The sequence below is a fragment of the Hypanus sabinus genome, chromosome 9, assembly GCF_030144855.1.
Source record: "Hypanus sabinus isolate sHypSab1 chromosome 9, sHypSab1.hap1, whole genome shotgun sequence".
Classification (NCBI taxonomy): Eukaryota; Metazoa; Chordata; class Chondrichthyes; order Myliobatiformes; family Dasyatidae; genus Hypanus; species Hypanus sabinus.
In genome coordinates, this window is record NC_082714.1 from 20141513 (window position 1) to 20160764 (window position 19252).

General features: G+C 39.5%; 1 protein-coding gene across 1 annotated transcript in view; it reads right to left on the minus strand.

The window, feature by feature from the left end:
* The window catches only part of grin2aa (glutamate receptor, ionotropic, N-methyl D-aspartate 2A, a), a 295359-nt gene that overhangs the window by 28578 nt on the left and 247529 nt on the right, over nt 1-19252 (minus strand). Inside the window, exon 11 of the mRNA XM_059978631.1 lies at nt 10473-10660. Within this exon, the coding sequence (XP_059834614.1) occupies nt 10473-10660 (188 nt within the window). The remainder of the gene's footprint in view (nt 1-10472; nt 10661-19252) is intronic.

Genomic DNA, 19252 nt, shown 5'->3' on the forward strand with positions numbered 1-19252 from the left:
CCCACATGGTCACAGGGAGAACATACAAACTCCTTACAGTATTCCATGTATTAGAAGCACATGTTAAAACTGAAATTTTTAAAACTAAAACTAGAGGAAAGATCAATTTCTGATTGGTTTTTCACCTGGCACATTCCACCCTCCCCCACCTTCTTTATGGTGCCCCTGCCCCCTCCTTCTTCAGTCCTGACGAAGGGTCTCGGCCCGAAACGTTGACTGCTCGTTTCAGCGGATGCTGCCTGGCCTGCTGAGTTCCTCCAGCTTGTTTGTACGTGTTGATTTGACCACAGCATCTGCAGTGTACTTTGTGTTTGAAGTTTAGAAAGCCTGGAAGGGATTCCATCCCCTCATTGTCCAGTTAACAGATCTCTGCGACCAGTATCATGGAACTCCTTTCTGTTGCAGCTCACTATGCCAAGCACAGTTCAGCACTCACAACTAGCTTCAAACTATAACTCCTGGGAAACAAAGGATATTTGGTGGAGATATAGAACTTCATATCCACAGCAACATTTAGGAAAAAGGCGCTACGTTATCACATAAAATGTAGTAGACCAAACCACTGATGCGCTGGAATAAGGATTCTGTTCTGTGGAGAAGTCCTGCCATATACAACTAGATAGAAGACATCATGATTTGTTGGACACTGCACAATCTCCCTATCACACTTCTCTGCAAACCAAATATTAAGCAAAAGCAGAACATAGGATTGCAAGAGTCAGCAGAAGGTTGTAGGCTCAGCAGGTCCCATCATCGAGGCCATTTTCAAGAAGTAGTGCCTCAGGAAGGGAGCATCCGTCATTAAAAACCCTAACCATTTGGGATAAGCCCTCTTCTCGCTACTACCATTAGGAAGGTGCAAGTGCTTGAACATAGAGAAGGGGCAGGAGGGAGAAGAAACGATAAGGAGCCAATCTATATTGCAACAATCTGCTCTTAATATCCAAGATCAACTCATCTGACCACAGTACCAATAGGTAAAACCCTTATACTTCATTGACTACCTTACTTTCACCTTGTTGTAGACCAACCTGAAACAATGCAAAATTACAACTAACATAAAATAAATAATCCTGGTGCTCTTGTGCTTCCCCTAGTGTTATCTGTCCCTGTGTTCTCTGAAATGCTGGCACAGTGACTACAAGTTTGTTGTTGAAGTTCGGTTCAGTGTAAGAGTTTACACGTGGCCTTGAATTTCACCTTGACCAGTTCTGGGTCGAAAGGCTGCGTTTTCTCAGTCCGAGTGCCCACAGTCAAGCCTGCAGGCTGAAAGCTAAAACTATACTTCAAGACAAGTGACACTGGTGTGTCTGTGAATGTGGTCATTGACAAAGACTCCACTGGGGCAACACCTCAGCAATCCAGGTAAGTATGTTGGAGGGAAGAGCGTTGGACAATTCTGAGAGTTGGGGAGCACCTTTGAACAGCGGCATACACGGGCTTAACAGCAGCAGCCTGTGTTTACACGACATCAAGCTGAGCTTGTGCGACAGAAATCTGAACGGCCAACGCACTGGGTGGTATCTGGTTGTACTGCAACAGAAGCTGAGATATTGCCTGTAACAGACTTGATTATGGTTCGGCCAAGTGTTGTTCACTGTTTTAACTGTAGAATGGGTGGGCTTCAAGTTCTGCCCTGTGCAAAGTTAGTGCAGTCTCCTCCGTGCTCCTTGGTATTCAGTGCTAACTTTCTGAAATGCTTCTCAATCCACTTTCCTGCAATTACCTATAAAATACTGAAATAACTAAGGGATGTTTTACTGGATGCATAAAACTTCTTTTATTGATCTAATTAGAAACTGCTAGTAATGGTTTACCTTCCTAATGAATTGCCATCCACCCTTGGTGCCGAGATCAATACACATATGTAAAACCAAAATTTGTGATGAGGGCCGTAATGGACAGCAAAATATAAAAATATTGCACTTTGGGGTCCTGTCAATAAATCAGGCATTGCAATTGACTATTTTTTAAAATCTTTAATGCATTTCCTTCATATGTGGCTGTTATGGATTTAGTTCTTTCCCTTAAACCCCTTGAGAGGTAGATGATGAGTCCTCTCTGGAGGACATCATCTGGAACTGCTGCAGTCCTTGCAGCAAGGTTTGAGCTGGTCTTTCTAGCCCATTTCCGAATGCAGTACAAGCAAAGGAACTGGTAAGAACAGCAGAATTTCCTCCCACAGGATTTTAATGAATCCAAATTGGTCTTAAAAATTACCGGTCGACATTAATGAAAACACCTTTTTAATCCAGATTTTTAAAAAATTAATTACATTTAAATTCCCCAGCTGCTAAATGGAATTTGAACTCATGACTCCTTAAGATAAGCCTCAAGACTACCAGCTATCAAATTACTACTTTATCACCATCCCTGTGCAACCATTTCAAAAAAGAACAGCTCACCAGCCTGAAGCAGCAGCCAGGCAAATTGTCCCAATCTGAAATAATGTTGGAAATGCTCGGCAGTCAGGCAGCATCAGTGGACATAGAATCCTGATGAAATATCTTTGACCTGAACCACTGGCAACACTTCTCTCCAAAGAGATTGCCTAACCTGCCGAGTACTTTAAAATGTTATAATTTAGATTTTCAGTATCTGAATTTTAGCTAATTTTGTCTAAAGCAAAATTCAAGTCAGGTTCCGCAAATACACAGCAATCTATTCACCTGATTTGGTGGCAGGGCTTTATAAAGCTTTCATCAGGCTGCACTCTGGAGTATTAGGAGCAGTTCTGGGCCCCTTATCTGTGAACAGATCTGCTGGCATTGGAGAGGGGCAAGAGGAGGGTCACAAGAATAATCGCAGGAATGAAAGGGTTAATGTACAAGTCTGGGCCTGTACTTGCTGGAGTTTAGAAGAAGGAGAGGGAATTTCATTGAAACCCACCAAATATTGAAGTCCTCAACAGAGTGTATGTGGAGAGGATATTTCCTATAGTAAAGGAGTCTAGGACCAGATGGCACAGTCTCAGAATACAAGAATATTATTCTCGAACAGACTTGAAGAAGAATAGCTTTGACCAGAGTTCAAAGTTCCAAGCAAATTTATTATCAAAGCACATATATATCCATAAGACCATAAGATATAGGAGTAGAAGTAGGTTATTCAACCCATCGAGTCTGTTCCGCCATTCAATCATGGGCTGATCCAATTCTTCCAGTCATCCCCACTCCCCTGCTTTCACCCCATACCCTTTGATGCCCTGGCTAATCAAGAACCTATCTAACTCTGCCTTACATACACCCAATGACTTGACCTCCACAGCCACTCGTGGCAACAAATTCCACAGATTTACCACCCTCTGACTAAAGTAATTTCTCCACATCTCAGTTCTGAAAGGACGTCCTTCAATCCTAAAGTCGTGCCCTCTTGTCCTAGAATCCCCCACCATGGGAAATACGTTTGCCATATCTAATCTGTTCAGGCCTTTTAACATTCAGAATGTTTCTATGAGATCCCCTCTCATTCTCCTGAACTCCAGGGAATACAGCCCAAGAGCTGCCAGACATTCCTCATACAGTAACCCTTTCATTCCTGGAATCATTCTCATGAATCTTCTCTGAACCCTCTCCAATGTCAGTATATTCTTTCTAAAATATGGAGCCCGAAACTGCACACAATACTCCGTGTGGTCTCACAGGTGCCTGATAGAGCCTCCTCTTATATTTTATATCTCTAGAAATGAATGCCAACATTGCATTCGCCTTCTTCACAACCAACTCAACCTGGAGGTTAACTTTGCACAAGGGCTCCCAAGTCCTTTTGCATCTCTGCATTTTGAATTCTCTCCCTATCTAAATAATAGTCTGCCTGTTTATTTCTTCCACCAAAATGCATGACCGTACACTTTCCAACATGGTATTTCATTTGCCACTTCTTTGCCCATTCCCCTAAACTATCTAAGTCTCTCTGCAGGCTCTCTGTTTTCTCAATACTACCCGCTCCTCCACCTATCTTTGTATCATGGCAAATTTAGCCACAAATCCATTAATACCATAGTACAAATCATTGACATACATCGTAAAAACCAACGGTCCCAACACTGACCCCTGTGAAACTCCACCGGTAACTGGCAGCCAGCCAGAATAAGATCCCTATATTCCCACTCTCTGTTTTCCACCGACCAGCCAATATTCCACCCACGCTAGTAACTTCCCTGTAATTCCCCAGGCTCTTATCTTGCTAAGCAGCCTCGTGTCTGGCACCTTGTCAAAGGCCTTCTGAAAATCCAAGTACACCACGTCTACTGCATTTCTTTTGTCTACCCTGCTTGTAATTTCCTCAAAGAATTGCAGTAGGTTTGTCAGGCAGGATTTTCATTTCAGGAGACCATGCTGGCTTTGGCCTATCTTGTCATGTGCCTCCAGGTACTCCATAATCTCATCCCTCACAATCGATTCCAACAACTTCCCAAACACTGATATCAAGCTAACAGGTCTATAGTTTCCTTTCTGCTGCCTTCCACCCTTCTTAAATAGCAGAGTAACATTTGCAATTTTCCAGTCATCCGGTTCAATGCCAGAATCTATCGATTCTTGAAAGATCATTGGTAACATCTCTGCAATCTCTCCAGCTACTTCCTTCAGAAGCCGAGGATGCATTCCATCAGGTCTAGGACCATTATCTCAGACCATTAGGCTTCCTGAGCACCTTCTCAGTCGTAATTTTCACTGCACAAACTTCACTTCCCTAACACTCTTGAATTTCCGGTATACTGCAGCCATCTTCCACTGTGAAGCCTGATGCAAAATACGCACTCAGTTCCTCTGCCATCTCTGCATCTCTCATTACAATATCTCCAGCATCATTTTGTATTGGTCCTATATCTACCCTCAAACCTCTTTTAGTCTTTATATACTTACAAAAGCTTTTAATATCTTCTTTGATATTAGTTGCCAGCTTCCTCTCATAATTCATCTTTTCTTCCTAAATGATCTTCTTAGTCTCCTTCTGAAAGTTTTAAAAGCTCCCCAATCCTTTATCTTCACACTAGCTCTGGCTTCCTTGTATATGCCCTCTCTTTTGCTTTTACTTTGGTTCTGACTCAACTTGTAAGCCATGGTAGTGTCCTTCTTCCGTCTGAAAATTTCTTCTTATTTGGGATATATCTGCCTTGCACTTCCCTCATTTTTTGCAGAAACTCCAGCCATTGCTCTCCTTCCTGCAAATGCCCCTTTCCAGTCAACTTCGGCCAGCTTTCCTCTCATGCCATTGTAATTTCCTTTATTCTACTGAAATACCGACACATTGGACTTTATTTTTCCCCTCTCAAATTTCAATGTTAACTCAATCATATTGTGATCACTGTTCCTTAAGGGTTCCTTAACCTCAAGCTCTCTTATCACCTCCAGATCATTGCAGAACACCCTATCCAGCACAGTCGATCCCCTAGTGGGTTCAACAACAAGTTGTTCTAAAAAGCCATCCCTCACACACACAACCCTGAGATTCATTATCTTGCGGGCATACTCAATAAACCCATAGTAGAACAAAAACCATAACAGAATCAGTGAAAGACCGCACCAACTTAGGCGGTCAACCAGTGTGCAAAAGACAACAAACTGTGCAAATACAAAAAGAAAAAAACCAATAATAAATAAATAAGCAATCAATATCGAGAACATGAGATGAAGAGTTGTTGAAAGTGAGTCCATAGGTTGTGGGAATATTTCAGTGAATGATCTGTGTAATCTGTGGAATTCATTACCACGAATGACTGTTGAGGTCAGGTCATTGAGAATACTTAAAGGGGAGATTGGTTGGTTCTTGATTACTTAGGGTGTCAAAGGTTACGGGGAGAAGGCAGGAGAATAGGGTTGAGAGGGAAAACAAATCAGCCATGATTGAATGTTGGAGCATACTTGATGTACAAATTCTGCTCCTATGTCTTAAGGTCTAACAATGCTGTAGTTGCCTGGCAGTCAGGCAGCATCAGTGGAGATAGAATTCTGATGAAATATCATTGACCTCAATCACTGGCGATGCTGCTCTCCACTGATGTTGCCCAGCCTGCCGAGTACTTACAAACAAAAATGTTTTCACTTGGATTTTCAGAAGCTTTCATTTGTCTCAGGCAAAACATATCAGATTCTGCAAATACAATCCATTCACCTGCTTGGTGAAAAGGACAAGGCATGATAATAAACTTGGATTAATCATGCAAACCACTGTAGGAAACTCTACAGCCTGTACTGAAATGTGCACTTGTACAATCTTATAGACTTTCCTCGACACAAAGAGAAACCGGTAAGCTTAAGATGGATTCGTAGATCAGTTTTAACTAAAATTTATTTATTAATTAAAGATACAGTGCAGAACAAGCCATTCTGGCCCTATGAGTTCCCCCACCTAGCAACCCACCTATTTAACACTAGCCTAATTACAGGACAATTTACAACAAGCAATTAATTACTATCTAGTACGTCTTTGGTCTGTGGGAGGAAACCCTTGCATACAAACATCTTATAGATGACACTGGAATTAATCTGCAAGCTCTGAAACCCCAAGCTGCAGTAGTGTCATGCTAACTGCTGCACTACCATAGCAGTTAAGTTAAGAAGAAGCTTGCACGAAGGCTAGCATAGACTATTTGGGCCAAACGGCCAGTTTCTGTGCTGCAATGCAATGCAACACTTTGATAGTCTGTACATCTGCTATGTGAATCAACACAACAGGGTCTTAAGAATCTGTCTCCCTTCACATGAATAAAACCTTTTAGCTCAGTTTCACAGTTTGACATTGTCTCAACCTTTTCCTGTGTTATGGAATCCATTCATTTAAAAACAAAATCCACGCAGAGGAATTTGAGCTTAGCTTCAAGTGCACAGCAGGACAAAAATAATAGCAGGGATCTTTAGGAAGTTCTTAAACTTACATGTCTCTTCAATAAGCAAAACTATATTAAATGCATTTGAATACATATTATATCCATATATCCGCATTAATGAGTCGCAATGTTAAATACCAGACACTCATTAAATTGTAACTGGATTTGTACAGTGGTTTGATTGGTAAGTGTGTGAACGAATTGTTGATAACAACACTCCATTTATGAAGAAACAAACATCCAGACACTCCACAACATGAATGGCCATAAAGAGAGGAAGGAAAAGAAAATAGTGAGAGAGAACGAGAGAGAGCGTGAGGAAGGAGTATCTATTATTACTCTCTGAACTAGCAACTTTTGTGACAACTATATTCTGAGGCGGATGCACTGCAGAGCAATACTGCCGCAGTTATGAAGCTGATAAGGCTGTGGTGTTGAAGAGCTCTTAGTGCGGCTTAGAATAAAAGAACCACCGTGTGAAACACTTTTAGTCACAAGTGCTAAATGACTAAAAGAATATTGGTTGTCAGTGGGACTTGCTTCCCAATATACAGTTCTATTGATATTAAAATAATTAATGTATGGGAGCCCTTCCATTCATTGATTGACTCTCCGTCACATGTGGTCAAAGAACCATAAGTGAATCACCTTATATTTGATGTACAAGAAGTATTTCATAAGTATTAACAACATCACTTGGACAAAATTTAATTATGGAGCACAACTAGGGTTTTACTATGTGGTGTGGGCAAGGTGCACTATTTAATCGACTAAAGAACTGCACTGTCCTTGTTGGACAAATGTTTCTCTCTTTCTCTGGTACCATCATAATAACTCTGCTCTCAATTAACAGCTATTCTGTAGAAGGCAAAAATGTGTCAAGATGCTCAATGTGCAAACAAAGAGTTAACTGAAATTAACGTGTCAACTGCACCAGCTGAAAGAGCCCTCTCAGCTTTTGTACGGGATGTACCGTATATACAGTGTATGTTTATATTGGCAAAGAAGCTGTAACTTCCTCAGTCGCTTGCATTAACCATGCATAAATAGGAGCAGCTGCCTTTGAAACTCACGTCAATTAACTTTACTTTATCTGCCTGTTTAATACATGTGCTGGAAGATAAATTTCTACTGAAGTCTCTTCAGAATGCCCTCGTCTGAGTCAGTTCCAAACAGTTTTTTTTAAACCGATCTCTACTATTATATAAAAGTCTATCAGCGAAGGTGAATCACACCCCAGTGGGAACACAGTTCTCAGTGCCCGGTTTTCAGACCTAATTAATGTTAATTGCAGAGAGATTGTCAGACCTCTGGAGACAGTGAACATTCATAAAACCATGAACTTCAGACCAGGCAAATAAGCACAGCCCCAAGAGGAGCAAGGGGTAAAGCAGAGATGGGATGTGCGTGGACAATTTTTATTTTTAATTTTTCTGATATGGCGTCAATTATAAGGCCAGCATTCTTAATTAGTCTGAATTTATTTGTTTGCTAGTCAGTCAACCATAATTCTGTGAATATGGAGCCTCATACAGTGTCAGCTAGGCCATGTAAGGATGGCAGAATTCCTCCCCAAAGCCCAGTAGTAAACCAAATGTTTTGTTTTAAAACAATCCTCTAGTCCCAAGACTATCTATTATAAGACTAGTCTTTTTTAAAAGTTCTACAATTCTGCAAAGTGGAAGGGGTCGAATTCCATTTCTTATAGTTCAACAGCGACTTTGTTTTATATTATTTTCTAATATGTTTACCTCTTGGAGTGAACCTCCAATTACTGTTTAACATATGAAAAATGCCACGTTTGGTTGCCTGAAGAAACAACAACCAGCATTCGGCCAAATACAATTGAGAGATCCTCTATATAACTCCTGAAAATGACTGCTGTTGCCATAAATTTAATTTCCTCCTCAGTTCTGAAAAGATGGTCAGTGATAATAATTGCACCAACCTGGTTTTAGTTTGCAGGCTGCTCTTACATAGGGAGTGGCAGGCTATCTAGTCCAACAGGACCTTATTATCAGATCATGGCTACTCTGTATTTCATTTCTGTGGGACTACTTGGAGAGTTCTACCTTTTGATACCCTGAGCAAGGATATATTTTCAACATAGTCCATGCAGACCTAAAATTTAGATTTGGAATTCATAAGGAATTATCCAAAATAGTCCACCACTGTTCGAATAGTTCAATTTAACATCAGAATAAGTGTACATTATAAAACATGAAATTCTTTCTCTTCACAGACATTCATGAAACAAGAAACTCTATAGAATGCATATTAGTACACACAATCAGAGATACAACTGTGCAATAGTTCCTCTACAATCTGCACCACTTTCTCAAGCAATTCTCAGACTGAGGAAGAATTGCTTTGATATTGAGCATTTTTCATTCTTCCCACGACTTTACAACCAATGAAATAATTCAATCGTGTGGTCACTGTTCTATGGATTGTGGTGGCTAATCTCCTTGCAGCATTCTCCCACCAGACAATTAGGTTGTTGAGTGTTAGTTAAGTGATTTCAGTTGAGTGATAAATGTGTTGTTAAGGCTCTGAAGGGATTCCTAGACCCTACAGCTAGTTGCAAGGCAATTTGACTGTGGTTACTTTCTTTAAAACTCTGGAAATAACATTCTTGAATAATGACAGTGCTTAAAAAGACAGGAAGGAAATGGGTGCATGGAAAATCTCTTGGCAAACCGTATCACCAGATTGCTTAAAAAAAAACACAGATCTTGGAAGAATAATTCATTGTTCAGAAAGCATAATGTCCCTTCATAGCGTGGCTTGACAGGGAAAAATGCTTTACCAACACAGAAAACAACATTGTCCTATAATGTAAGCATTATCCAAATGCATCCTTGGTACCAACATCCCACAAGGTTTAGCCTAACTCACTCAATGATGGGACATCAAATTAAAATACAGGTCATGATGAAAGATCAGAAATCAACCTTAAAAGAGATTTTATCCTTGTGTAAAAGGTATCAAGGAAAATAACATCATGACTTCCACAAAACTCCACAGTTAATTGTATAAACTCAAAAGCAGTTCCAATTCTATATGCAATAGTGTGGCATGAGCCTTGAAATCAATTTCAGACTTTCACTGGATTCCTAATAACTGGGAAACTAAAATTTTAAAAAAAAACAGCAAATGCCAGAAACAACCATCAGATAAGGCAATCTCCATGTAGACAAATATGGGCTAGTATTCCAAATCCTTATTCTTCCAGCTCTAAGTGTCAGAGGGGATGGGCAAAGCAGATGGCTGAAATCACAAACATACATAGGAATCCACATCTAAAATGAACAATAAAACAAATGGGAAAACACTCCATTATATGTGATAATTTCTATGTTGATTTTTGAAATGATCCTACCCGAAAATGTTATATTGTTGTGCTAAGTTTGGGACAGATTTTAGTGTCAACACTTTGCACTGCTATGTCTTATGTCCGCATTTATAATCAAATATGCCTGCGTAAGGTCTTCTACTTTGGTTTAACATCTGAAGTACTCCAGAGAAATTCTTTCTCACTGGAGCTTCATGCTGGGGAGGAATAGTTTCACCAAAAGAATTAAATAGGCATGCATACTCAACAGATTCATATGAGTTCACGGGTAACTTGAAGCACACGTACCGTCACCAACAAATTGGAGGAGAGCTAAGTCAATCTGACGCTTCCAAGGTGAGCTTTTCTGCAAAGCTATGCCATAGCCAGTGGTTGAGAAGACGTATCCACTGCCAATTGTTACAAGCTTGCATCCTTCATCTCTTCCAGCCATGTAATTCAGCACTGCTGCATCATATATGAACGCATCCAACTTTCTGAAATAAAAGAAGTGAAATGACTGGAAAGAGCACCATCAGGCTTGCAGAAAGGAGGCACGCACTCTAGGTGTAAAGCAAGACACAACTGCTGCATACTCAAGTTGTGTTTAATAAAAAAAGAATCCCCCAACTTGCATTCCCCTAATACTTATTAGTGACTGATATCCTAAAGTTGAAACAGAGACTTTAACACCATTCCTGACCATTGCTGAAAATATTGGGTAACTTCTGTGGGATGAAATTTCTTGGAACAACTGTTGGAAGGATAGTGCCCCAAGAACACCATACTTCCAATGTATTATCACTCCAAGTTGAGACTTATTACAACAGCTGCAATGGTGTTGCTCCTAATATTACTTCTGAACATTGTGAATTTGTTTAGAGTAATGACTTCAATTCAGTTTTACCCTCTGTGTAGGCAGAATGAAAAGGTGGTGGCTAATGGCTCATTATACTGTAACAAGAAGTGCTGAGTGCCTCACATGGCATGATCCAAATTTGAATTGCTACTATGAGGTGCCCTTACAGCCTCTGGCAACCTCAGAAGATTGACCCCATAGCAATTCATCCTGCAATCTCAATAATTGCTAGAGCAAAGTTAACATGTATATTAGCTTCAAACTGTTTAAAGAACAGATCAAGTTATTCCATTCATAATCAGTGTTCACGTTCCATTCTTGATTTCTCCCTCTCTTCTAACCTTTATCAACATATCCTTCTGTACTCTTTCGTCTTATCCCTAGAGAAGATGCCAAAAAGTAACAAAGAATACAAACAGTAATGGATCTCTTTTAGGAAGCAAATTCCACAATCTCGCCAGACTCCTAAGTTTCCTGTTGAATCTATCAGTGTCCAAGTCCCTTACATTTGGTATTTGCTATGATCAATACCAGAAAAATCCTTTGAACACCCATCCTTTTAAAGTTTTGTACAATCTTGAAACCCTCCAGCAAGTTCTTCTAATCACTTTCAAAGGTTATGATACTGAATGATGAATACAATCACCCCATTCCACCATCTTAATACCAAACCGTGAAATTTCCATTTATCTATGTCTATGCAAGTCTATTAACAATATTATCCATTACAAAATCCAATACCACCTTACTTAAAAAAAAAGAGCTGCCTATTTGAAAAAGCTTGGCTGAAATTCTCTTAGATCAGTGGTCATTGAAAGCAGGAGTCAGATATGGAGAAAAGGAGTTCAAAATGCATTTGCTAAAAATGCAACAGACCGGAGATGAACTAATATGCAAAAACTGCAATATACACTCAGTGGTGACTTTATTACTACACCTGCATACCTCCTCATTAGTGTAAATATCTATCAGCCAATTATGTGGCTGAAAAAGTTATGCATAAAAGCTTGCAAATATGGTCAAGAGGTTCAGTTGTTGTTCAGACCAAACAGCAGAGTGGGAAAGAAATGCTATTTAAGTGATTTTGACTGGTGAATGACTGTTGGTGCCAGATGGGGTGGTTTGAGTATCTCAGAAACTTCTGATTTGCTGGGATTTTCTTGCACAACAATCACTAGAATTTACAGAGAGTGATGCAAGAAACAAAAAAAATCACCCAGTGAATGGCAGTCCTGTGGGCAAAAGTGCCTTGTTAGTGGATGAGGTCAGAAGAGAATGGCCAGACTGTTTCAAGCTACAGGAAGAGGACAGTAACTTAAATAACAAGGCCACACAACAGTGGTGTGCAGAAGAACGCCTCTGAGTGCACAACACTTCAAACCTTGGAATGGATGGTCTATAGCAGAAGACCATGAACATGCGTTCAGTGGCCATTATATAGGTGCAGGAGGTACCTAATCAAGTGGCCATTGAGTGTATACTGTCAACCAAAAGTGACTTCACTTTTGTACCTCACAGCTCTTCAGTCTGCGTTGTACAGAAATTTTGATTAACTCTGCTGCTCAAATTGCTGATAAGTTTCGCCTCTTAGCCACAAATATGCAATCAAAATAATAAGTGAAAATTAAGACAGAATATTTCAAATTAAACTGGATAGTGGATTACCTCAGTATGCTTTGAACCAATTCTTTAATACCTTTTAAAATTCCTTCAGGTGGAAGACCACATTTTTATAATACCCATGGTCAATCCAATGGGAGATTGACTGATATAATTTTACATTTACTAAATAGATTTAAGAACATTTCTTCGGGCAGCATTGCAAGGGAATCAATTATCCATTCATAATAGTTTCCTAGTGGGTCAAATAGAGTACCATCTCCACAGAATCAATAAAGCAAATATTACGTATAAATTTTCGTATCTTCTGACTTTCACTGCTTAGTTCCCACATGGCAAAATTGTCAAGACGTTCTTCACTAGAATGATCCTTTGAATGACAATGTTTCCCCTGTGTTAAGCTCCATACTAGTTTCAGGGATACAAATAAAGTTTTGAATGCATTATGGCTTGAAAAATTTGTACCTTTTCTTCTTGGACAATATTACATATAATCTCAAAATTCTGTGTTATTAATGTGTTAATTGCTGACACTTTACAAAATATCCATGAACTTGGTAATAATTTAACTGAAAGGGGAATAGCAAGTAATTATTTAATAATTCTCAGAGTAACTAAATTTGATGACTGTGTTTCCTACTTTGGATGTGGCAGTGTGTTTATGTTGAGTTTATATTTTGTGCCATTAATTTGCAAAAAGCAAGCAAAAGTGCAAAAAATCTTTCTAACTGATAAAAATAATTTCTAGAGTTTATTTTGATCTTTAGTGGAGAATACAGGATATTATTTGTTTAACTCTCACTGAAATTTCTAATAGGATTTTTTTTAGATCAAACTAAGTGAAAATACACTTTTACTTAAGGTGTTATTTCCAGGATATTTTGTGAGGGAAAATCATTGGAGGAATTTTGATAAGCAATGAAAAATCTGTTTTCACTTCTTATACTGTACTATGGTGGGAAGAGTCATCTTTTACAGAAAATTGGGAGAGAGTCTGCTTTTTTGCAGTAATTAATGGTCTGTCAACAAATCACGCACTTATAAACTGCATGTTTTTATCACCCATTCCACTTGATTTCATTACTGCTCCATTAATTCAGTGGATCATTAATTTCAGAGATAAGCAAGCATTTGTTTGTAAACAGGAATCTTAATCCCTTCAAAGATATCTTCATTCTGTCACCATTTAGTCCCTTGTCTCTGCTTGTACATTTTGCCTTGCTGTTGTCATCTCATACCTCAGCATTATTTTCATTATTATTTCTATAAGATAGTTAAAGCTGAGGAAATAGGTTTAGAGCGGGTAACTCCATGAATGTAAAGCGTCAAATCTCTCCTTTCTGTAATTGATTCCTTTCTGTTCCATTTTGTTTTCTGAGCTTATTCCTGGGAGGACATACTACTAACCTTGTTTACATCAGCCTTGCTTAACAAAACTGAACACCCTCCTTTACACAATAACACAACGTGATGCCATTTTCTAATGTGCTACTTTTGAACTGTTAGGAGCTGTTTCATGTAACAGATTCACACTTACAGATAGAAATTTCAGTGTAAAACAAAGAACTGATGAATTTGTTCCTTAAAATAAATGTCAATTATAGACAATGAGCAGAAATTAATTTGCAGTTGCAAGTGCTAAACTCACTTTTCAATCATTTGATTTTATGCAAATCTTGGAGTCAGAGTACAACTTGTAAATGAGTGAGCAAGGACAATTTGGTCTCTCAAACATTCTTCATAAAATTAGATACAAAGAAATGTTTCCTAAATATGGATCAGCCATAAAGTGGCTTCTGACAACCTAAGCATCTATTTATTACATTAATCCAATGAGAATAAGGGAAAAAATGAACCATATTGTAAAATAAACATGTTTAGAGTAGAATACACTGTTAGAAATTCGAGCAATGTGCTTGCTATTTCAATGTCACGTATAATGTATAATGTGTATAATGAAAGGATTTTGAAAATCCTTTCTAAAATATAACCAAGACCAGTGAGATGATTTTTGTTCAGACCGTCATTTTCTTGTGGTGCACCAATGTATAAAGCGCAGTCCATTTTAGAACATAGAACATCGAACATTACAACACAGTACAGACGCTTCGGCCATCGATGCTCTCTGACTTTTTAGCCTACTCTGGTCAGTAAGACCAAAGAACAGATTGGGGAGTTCAGAAAGGATAAGATGAGGGAACACACACCAATCCTTATAGAGGGAGCAGAAGTGGCGAGAGTGAGCAATTTCAAGCTCCTGGGTGTTAATATCTCTGAGGACCTGACATGGTCCCAGCGTATTGATGCAGCTATAAAGAAGGAAAGATGGTGTCTATATTTGAATGTCACCTAAAACTCACTGTGGAGAGCATTCTGAATGGTTGTATCACCAACTAGTATGAGAGAGGGGGCAACAAGATTGAAGTGAGCTGCAGAGAGTGGCAAAATTAGTTAGCTCCTTCATGGGTCCTAGCCTCCGTCGTATTCAAAAGATCTTCAAGGAGTGATGGCTCAAAAAGCCGGCGTCCATAATTAAGGAACCCTACCACCCAGCACATGCCCTCTTCTCACTGTTGTCATCGGGAAGGAGGTATAGAAGTCTGAAGGCACACAGTCAGTGACTCAGGAACAGTTTCTTTCCCTTCTATATATATATAAACTTACTCTAATTCACAGCCTTTCCTATATTATCATGTATTGTGTTGTATTGCTGCCTTAAAGTTAGCAAATATCACAACACATGCTGTGATATTAAACCTGATTCTGCTTAATCTAATCCTTCTACTTAGCCCTCTGTTTTTGCACAGATTTTTAAGAGTTAACAAATCTGTCATCTACTATTTTGTTTTTCAAAATATCATTATCGAGTAGGTGAAAGACCAGTCAACTTTACTTCTCGTCGTCTACAAAGTTGTAAATTGGGTTTGACTGCAAACTTTAACACCATTTCACAGATACTACCTGTCCTGAAAGGTTCTAAGATTTTCTATTTTTATCTCAGATTTCCAACATGTGTTTTCTCTTTGGATTTTCTGTCAGTTTTGGAGTTTCGATTTGGAGTTCGTAGATTGTTTCTTATCCAACTTAGAAGGATGGTGTCATAATTGTGCTTTAAGTTAACCAGATCATTCCCCATGCACTTAATATAAATACAGTGGATTGCAGTTTACTGGGATACCAGTACATTTGGCCCAATTAGCCGAAGTTTCTTGGAAATAGTTCAAAAGGTATAAAAAAGAACAATCATTTAACTGAGTAACAATGTATGCATTTTAATGAAATACAGAATGAATTAGAACACTACCAATTGTACTGGTGGTTGTACGTCGTATCTGACGATGACAGGAAACCTGTCTGGGAGAGTTTTTAAGTGGAAAACCTATTGCACTGGGGTGGTTCCACTGTCTGAACCTCAGAAGTTTGAGTCCAATGGAACGAGTAGACATCACAGCTGGTGCCTTCATTGGTTGCTATGGCTGACCATGACTTCTTTTGTGCCTCTTTGATGTTCTTCGCTCTCCACATAGTGTTGCAGAACCGCCTTCCCGGCCATTGGACCTCATGGTAGATCTTCTCTGCCCAGTCTGTCGGACCTTACTTCTCATGCTAGGATAGGCATGCTCTTATCTCACCAGAGTAGGAGACCCACCAGCTACCCTCACCTGGTTTAGCTCACTTGTTGAAGCAGTGTACCGGGATGTGGCTGCTATCCCATGCAAAGAGCTGCTTGGAGCCACAGATGAAAGCTGAGGATCCGGTGGAAACCAGAAGTAACATTCAAGATGACAGTCAATACCTTCAAATTCTTCATAGTTCCGACTTGTTGAAGTAGTGAAATTGTTTCCTTTTCACTCCAGGCCATTTACAAGTCTGAATGCTTTAAACCGCAGTGAGCAAAACAGTTCTGAATTGTTTTATTGCTTATTGCCTGCCATCAGTGTTAAAACTCACTGCTTTTTGAACGCAATCACATGCAACTGACGCTATTTAAAAACTGTTTGCCGTAAGCTTAGTGTAGTGTCTAACGGCCACGCAGCGTGCACGCAACTGAAAATGTTCAGCAATAATCTCCTGCCCCAATAGCAGCATTTTGTCCCAAATAAACAAAGTGAACCCCAGCTCAATTTGTTTTTGCTCTTTAAAAAAAAAGCAGCTGCCCCAATTAACTGATAGCCCATATAACCAGAATTCACTATTTTTAATAAATGAAATTCTAATTCATGGCAACTTTAGTAATTCAGTTCTGTTGACTGACTATACTCAGCGGGACTTTGACTTAAAGCCCTTTTGCAGCGTTGTGCTCAATGTTTACCAATCAATGCTTAGCACAGTGAATGTTACTTCCTTTTTCTCCATTACTGTTAAGGTACAGGGTCACGCTTAGAGTCAGTATGTTGACACTCTATGACATTTTCAGCAGTATACAAAAAGCCTTTTGTTTATCAGCTCAGGGAATAGCTCAGGGACCTTGACATTGAAAACTATTTGAAGAAAATCTAAAATCAAGGCACCTGAAGCAGAATACAAACTACTTGGATTTTATTACAGACATAATCTGCAGAGAACACAATCACAAAGCAAGAATGGGCTTGAAGTAAGGGCAGTGAGCACATTTGAAACTTGCAAAAATGCCAAGTCATCACAAAATTAGAATGAATTGAAATGCTCTATTAGCCTGAATATTTAGTCCGGACACGTCATTCATACACTATGTCCACATACTCTTCTCCATCCCAACTCAAAATGATCTTTTGTGTCTCCTGAAGTATTAACAATTAGATTTTATTCATTAATGCCAGAAACGTGGAAGCCCCAAAACCAAACCGAACTAGCAATTTCTTTGCTAACTTCCCTCCAGTAAACGTTGCACTAGATTTACACTGAGGAACCTGCTCTCACATCCTGAATAAGATTTGACCTGACACAGGATCTCTGATCCAACTGATTTCAATGGAGGTTGTAAGGCCGCTCAGAAGAAAGGAAAGATGAAGGCAGAGCAACACATACAAAATGGTGGAGGGACTCAACAGGCCAGGAAAAGAGTGAAGAGTCGACGTTTCGGGTTCATCAGCAATGGGAAAGATTTTTTACAGTTTACTCTTGTTTTTTCCTGTAATTTCTGACATTATGGAATAATTACAGCCAATATAAGAAAAACTTTTACGAACTTTGCGAACTGGGAGAGGGTGTGGATTAGTGGTGTGAGAGTGAAGGTGGAGGGTGGCCTGTTCTCACAGTCTGTGGTGGAATAGGGATGGGTACGAGCGCTTACTTTGGTTTCTCATGTCTCCACCAATCCAGGTTCTGCATAACTCATAAACTACTGAACACCAATGCCAACCTTCCATGTGTGGCAAAGGTGCGATTGGAGGTGTGTAGACCATGGTGGGGAGGTATAAGCAGAAAGCAAAATCTCCAAGTATTATTGGTCCTGCCTGTCCATCAGTCCGAGGTTCTGGGAAGATAGAAAAACATCCCCAGGAGTGGTCTCTGATCCACTCCGACCAACAATCCTCGACATCGAGGACTGTGGTCGTCAGTCCTGATAACAAGGGATGGTGACTCCGATAAGGGAAGGGGTGGGGGGGTAGGAAGAGTTTGATTTTTCTGGTGTTGAGTCTGTCTTGGTGTGTGTTGGCTGCATGTTGTCCTGCTGAACATTGCGCACGTACCATGTTGGCACCTGAAGTGTGGTGGCACTTGTGGACTGCCCCAAGCACATCCTCAGACTGTTGGTTATTAACACAAGCAATACATTTCACTTTATGTTTCAATGTAAATGTAACTAATAAATCTAACCCAATCTAATATTCCTGGAAGTGTTAACACTTTTCTTACAATGCATATAGTGTGACTGAAATCATCCTTAAATTTAAAATCTTTCTCTGTAGCATGAAGAATCTGCATATTCTCAGGAAACCTCTATGCTCCTCTTTGTGGCCTGCTCAGTTTTAAGGTAGTCCTCCTTGGTACAGGTATATGGAAGAATTTAAGGTGGGGAGTTATATGGGAGGCATGGTTTGAGGGTTGGCACAACATTGTGGGCCGAAGGGCCTGTAATGTGCTGTACTATTCTATGTTCTATGTTCTATGTACAGAGGGTTGGTTTGCTCATCTGAATCTGGAACATGTTGGTGCAGCCAGAATTGACACACCGGGCAACGGTTTCAGGATAATCTGATCAAATATCTCTTTATGTGGCTCAAACTAAATCTGGGGAAGCACCTGTGAAACATACCATCACTATGTTTAAGGTCCATTTTATATATATATATGGAAGTGGAACACACAGCCCTGTCGCCAAGCATTGTCCACAATGTACATTATGGCCACCACCACAGATCCCTGTCTGACTGTTTTTAAAGGATTTCACCACACTTGCTGAATTCTGATGAACTTACATTTCAGGATCAGGAACTTATTTCTAAAGTCATTCTGTTACATCAAGCCGATCCATTCTACTGTGCAAAACTGTAATGCATCATTTGATGACACTGTAACTTTTATCCCATTAAGATTATTACTATTTAAAGTAACTTAAAATCTCAACATCTATTAAGTTTGATAAATTAGATGTCAGTTTATTCAAACCTGCAACTAATGTAATCAC